The 5,891-nt window shown below is 34.4% G+C and overlaps 1 protein-coding gene across 1 annotated transcript; it reads right to left on the bottom strand.

Annotated features, from left to right (window-relative positions):
- Positions 1-4,086: 4,086 nt before the first annotated feature.
- Positions 4,087-4,799, bottom strand: LOC108373203 (uncharacterized). Its single transcript, XM_017629063.1, has 2 exons — positions 4,602-4,799; positions 4,087-4,478 (listed from the first exon to the last, which is right to left on the bottom strand). Exons 1-2 carry the CDS (start codon positions 4,738-4,740, stop codon positions 4,087-4,089), a joined length of 531 nt encoding a protein of 176 aa, XP_017484552.1. The 5' UTR covers positions 4,741-4,799.
- Between the last annotated feature and the right edge of the window lie 1,092 nt (positions 4,800-5,891).

The following is a 5,891-nucleotide window of genomic DNA, read 5'->3' as shown; positions in this document are numbered from 1 at the left end:
CTTAGACTTCTAAATAATAAAAGAAAAATAAAAAAAAACATAAAATAAACAATAGAAAAATAGGCACAATTGATCAAAATGTTGATGAATTAATCAGCTGATCACAAGTGTATATTGTTACCTTAATTCACAAAGGAACTAACCAATAGATTTTCCAGGAGAAGCAAGAAACTACTTTTGGTACTAACCCTGGGATTCAGTAATTCAGTCTCATCTCAAGTCACTAAATTTGAGATTAGCAATTAGTGACTATTTTTGCGACTTGAGACGATTCGGGTATTCAGAAGGAGAGAGTCACAAAAAGTTCACCAAAAATGTGTGGTGAAAGCAAACACAGACAATCGACTGATAGTGTTTATGTATGCCTTTTGCCCGCGACGCTCAAAGAGTCGCAATGGCCGAGTGGTCAAAGCATTAGGCTGGCAGCTGAGAGGGTCCGGGTTCAAGTCCTCCTAGGTCGTAGATGATTTTTTATTTTTTTTTATTTAGTATTATTTTTTTTATTAGTTTTATTTTTTTTAATCATTCGATTTTAATGTTTTAAAAACAAACAAAAAATTAACTTTTTTCAATACATTTGTATGATATTAAAGCATTTTGGTTTATTTCCTAATGAAATTGTTGTTGAACAAATTTCCTCTCTTCATTTTCGTTTTTTTTTTTTAATAAAATGGAAAGATATCTTTTACTCCATATTTTTAATTTTGTGACCTATTCTTAGCCAGCTGACAAATTAGTGACTTATTTTTGAGACTAGAGACGTGAGACAGCGTGCTGAATACCAAATAGTCTCAAAATCCAAGTTCACCACCAAAAGTCACTATTAGTGACTAGAGACCGCTTACTGAATGCCAGTGTTAGAGTGTGTGTGTGAATCGGTAACAAAGTTCGCGGCGAGTAAATTTCTGACAACTATGAGGTGAATAAAATTTCAGTAGCTCACGAGGCTAGTGAAATTTTTGACAAATGCATAGAAAATGTTAGACAATCGCGAAGATTGTTGATGTGTGTAACTTTTCCATAAATAAAAGCTTATATTGATGAATTGCAATCAACGATGGTAGATGTTTTCTTAAAATATTAATTTCACTTCATTTTGTAATATTTTATTCAATGGGTAGGTTCAGAAGCGCAGAAGTTGAGCGCAACAGTTGCTAAAAAATCAGTGATCATATTCAAAACACACAACATGTCTCAAATGATCATAAAAATATTACGATTATCTAACACGCAACTGTTCAGTTGATCAGAAGTGCAAAACAACGCGTTCAGAAGGTGCAATCGCAACAGTTACTGAGCTGTTGCGCCTTCTGAACGTGCCCAATGTAAATCTGCGGTTATCAAAAATTTATTGCTGTCAAAAAAGATTTCACATCACATAGCAGATTGGCAAAAATGGTTCACCATAGTAAAAATATTATTCAACAGCTTTCCCCATAGAAGTTTGTTCCCGATTCACACACGTATTATTATTGAAAGTGTCCGGAGAGAAACAAAGTTTTCCGTTGGAAATTTATTGATTTTCAAGACTTCTATACCATTTCTGCAAAAAGTTGCTTTTTCCTCATATAAAATGCATCGAGAACTTTGACCGCTTTGAGCACTCTCTAAATATATTCTGATTTCAAAATAAAGAGTAGGAGTACATTTTTTTCAGTATAGAACAATCTTAGGTGGTGGCGGCATTAAAATTCCGACTTTCCTTTTTTGGACCACCCCAGTGTACAGACATACATACATTTTTTATCAAAACTATTGTGAGAAGAAACATGATTGATTTCTACCCAAAGCTTGTGGGTCACTATTGGAGTTGCTGTCGGTTGTGTATATTACTGTTGTTGGAGTTGGTGGATCAATTGGTGAAGAAGCTGGCGTATTCACTTGAATTGTTCCACATGGAACAAACTGCTGATTCGCAGCTTCTTGCGACATCAATTCTTCCAGTAAGAGCAATGTACGGATTTTAAACTGTCTTAAACGCATATCTCAAAGACTCGTTACTTCCGGCAGCAAGCTCAAAAGGAAAATTTTACGCGAATCATCGGCCGCAGTGGCGTAGCCAGGATTTCGCGAAGGGGGAGATTAAAAAAAATTTGTATCGATAACTTAAAGTTGTGATACACAATGGCTAGAGGCGTCGCACTATAGGCAAAACACGAGTTTTTTTTCAAAATCGTAGATCCTCGCTTAGAAAAGAGATAATGGAGTGTAAATTTTTTTATCGTAAAGATAGATGATCATATAATATAGGAAAACTATAGAGAAGTTACAACAACAATAACTTAACCCTCAAAATACCGTTCAAAATGTCACTTTTTTCACTTTTGGATTTTGGCTCCCATTCCACTAGAAAACACTATACTTAATACACCATTAGCACAGTTTCTGAAAGATTTCTCTTTATTTTATCTTAAGACTCAATTCTTGGGACATTGGATGCTGTACCCGAGTGGCCAGATTTGAAAAAGAAAACCTACCTTTAAACTCTAATAACTCGTAAACTATCAGCTTTCACAAAAAAATTTATATAACAAAAATGGTTACACTGGTCGATATGTTTACAAAAGTGCAGCAATTAACCCTTTAATGCAGAGTCTGTCATATATGAAACGCTTTTTAACCCTTTCAAGACAAGGGCAAAATGGTTCTCAATATATTTTCAACGTACTTTTTATTTTTATTTTTAATATTTTCATTTTTTTATTTTATTTTTTTATTTATTTTTTTTTATTATTATTTTACTATGGAAAAATTTTCTACGATTAATATCTACGTCAACACGAGAAAAAGCACGTTAAAAAGCATATTGAGACCTTTTTCCTCTGCCTTGAAAGGGTTAAAAAGCGTTTATATATGACAGACTCTGCATTAAAGGGTTAAATACTGCATTCCATTATCTCTTTTCTAAGCGAAGATCTACGATTTTGAAAAAAAAACTCGTGTTTTGCCTATAGTGCCTCGCATGTGGGCATTCCTTCATTATGTATGTGCCATTTCTACCGTTATATTTTTTTTGTCTATCTCGGTTATTCCATGGGGAATTCAGGCTTTATTTAAATTAAAAAATTAAATTACTACACCATTTTAATTAATTATTGTGTAGCCAGTTTTGTTTTGTAGAAGTTTCGTTAGTATACACTTCAGTTTTTACACATTGAATATATCTGCATATTTATATATTTACGCGTATCTATTTACATTTATTTATGTACAAGTCTACAAAATCTGTATTACTTATAAAGCGATTTTTAATCTTCGTTGCTTAACACACATTTTTTCATTTACTTCTTGTGTTGTAATCGGCACATCATTATGTACCGCTAACATCGTTAAACCATTCAGCCGCTCCTTAATTGTATAAAAAGAAGGGACAAATAAGATAGCATATTCAACAATTGAGTAGTCCACTTGCAAAGTGCGCTATGTAAATTTTTTTTAGATTTTTAGTTTTTGGTGGGTTTCATGTCCACTAACAGCAGAGTGAAAAATTTTTCTATATTCTGAAAAAAATAGCATGAAATGTTAACTACTCTTGCAAAAGTCGCTATAATACTTATTTATACACTTTCAAATGTCTCCTCTTCGTATGAACTTAGAAAACTGCAAGAAAACGTGGTAGTTTCGGTGCCTAGTGGAAGAGGTCGCAAAAAAGAAGCAAACCAATCTTCCTAGAGCAGAGAACGCGAAAAGCTAAGAAATGCTAGCTATGTAAAAGTTACTGTTTCAAAACTTGCAATATTAAATTTTTAAATATAAAATTTGCAAATCTACCATACTGCAATTTTATTTTGTTTATGGTATTAGGCTCTTATTTATCCAAATTTTAAGGTAATAAAAAAGATAGAGTTTGTATGTTACTTGTTGTCGTAGACGTTTTTTTTTTAAATTTATGGTTTACTTTAATAAAATCACATAACGCTGTTTGCAAGTGGACTACTCATATATTCATTAAAAGATAATTTGTCATCCGTCTGAAACAAAAAAATTTTAAATCAGAAGGATAAAATAGTATTGTGTTATTAATTGAAAAGTAAATAGTTGTAGTTCAATGACGAAGGGGGCGGATCTATCCCCCCGGCTTCGCCACTAATCGGCCGTCTTCCTTTGGTTTTTTTTTTCTTGCAGATAGTGCAGCATCGCAACGTCAACCTCGTCCTTTTCTTCTACTTTCTTCCTTTTTTCCACACTGGATGGGGTATCTTGTGAGTGCTTGGATGTTTGCGGCATTACATCGCAATTGAATTCATCATTTTCGGTGCACTCCATATCCTCATAGCGATGGACATCAGAATCTGGCAATATAAAATTAGAGGTGGTCTCTGAATGTTGCACATGTTTCACATATGGCAACACAAAGCTCATTATGTCGTGCAAGTAGTATGGTTTCTTTGCTTTAGAAAAAGAGCCACTTGGACATGGTTTCAAACTCCTAACAAACCCGTTTCGCATATTTTTCCACTTTTCCTTGCAATCAGCCACTGCGAAGAAATTAATTAAGACACATTTGTTACAGTTTGCCATGGAAGCGGAACTATTCTTTATAAAATAATAATAAACTACAAAACCACAAAAATGCAAAAACATATTTTCTGTGCACTTACCTGACCAGTTCATTTCCAGGGCTATTGCTGCCCAAGCTTTTTCAGTTATGTCCTTTCTGGAATATTCCTGCATCGTGTTGTTGTATATGCAAGGATTATTTTCAATAAATTGAACAAATTTAATTGCTTCCTCTGCCATGTTTAATAAAAAATGCAAACGCGCACAAACAAAACTGTCAACAATGTACGGTAAGCGAACAGCACTGCTACACGCTAGGTGATTTGCAGCTCGCTTGCTTTGACGAATACGCGTAGCTGACGACTCGTGTACTGCTCTCCATTTAAACACAAGCTTTCGGCAACAAAGCGTACGGCATTCGTACATCGCATCTAATACGCGTTTAAAGCCGTACGACCCGTGTGCAGTGTGCCTTAGAACTTAAATGTTATTGTAGAAGCGAATAAGGTGCATAGAGGATTGCGTTTTGATGTTATTGTAGGCGTCAGTGCATTCTTATGGAAAAACACCAATGCGTTTTCCCGCGCGTTTCATAACAAAGCAACATTTACCAGTCGAAAGCGTTGATACGCTGTTGCTAATCGCTTGCTCTTGCTTAAACTTGTTTTTCATGCGGTAATGACGATGGGTACATATGTAAGTAGATGTATGCATGTGACGTGATTATTAACTAAACCCAGCACACAAAAAAGGGGGAGCAACTCCTTTTAATAGCATGTCGCTGCCCATTACGCTAACTATCCTCCATCTCAAGTTTAAAACGTCCTCGGTTCGATCATGTACTTCGCTCCGCTCCTTACTTCGTAAATTTGATTGGCACTGAAAGTGGTACTAATGCAGTGGTTTGATACAAAATTTACAAAATTTAAACTTAAGTTCTATTGGCAATAATTGCATTTACTTAATTGCTAGAAAAAGTACTGACGTATTGTTATTGAATACGAATTAAGTACTGAATGAATTATCGCAATACGATTTTATGTTAAGGAAGTATTTCATTATCTAGATTACTACCCTGCAAGAACAGTGACTATCATTTGACCAATCATTTGAGTGACAAGACTGATAGAGATTTCTGTCACTGGATACCTACAAGTTTCTATCAAATTCTAAAGGGCAGTGTGAAAAATCTGATGTAAACATTTGTATACATGTGATGTTCCGTCTTCCTCCAACTTATGGTCTCTTTTTAACCAACGCAAAATTTGCAAATGTGTTAGTAAGATAAATGAGAATGTATTAGTTTCCATCACACAATTCCTGTAGGGTACTAATTAACGTGAATTTTTTAAATAGTGCGATAATTCAAAACATTAGCAAGTGGATTTTCT

The sequence above is a fragment of the Rhagoletis zephyria genome, unplaced genomic scaffold (genome assembly GCF_001687245.7).
Source record: "Rhagoletis zephyria isolate East Lansing unplaced genomic scaffold, Rhagoletis_zephyria_1.1 Rzeph_scaffold_06468, whole genome shotgun sequence".
In the NCBI taxonomy this organism is placed as follows: Eukaryota; Metazoa; Arthropoda; class Insecta; order Diptera; family Tephritidae; genus Rhagoletis; species Rhagoletis zephyria.
Note: the sequence above shows the minus strand (reverse complement) of the source record. Positions and strands in the feature narration are given on the sequence as shown.

Coding starts and splice junctions, on each gene's coding strand:
- LOC108373203 (XM_017629063.1), bottom strand. CDS start 4,740: ATGGCAGAGGAAGCAATTAAATTTGTTCAATTTATTGAAAATAATCCT. Junction 4,479..4,601: donor CCTGGAAATGAACTGGTCAG/GTAAGTGCACAG, acceptor ATTTCTTCGCAG/TGGCTGATTGCAAGGAAAAG.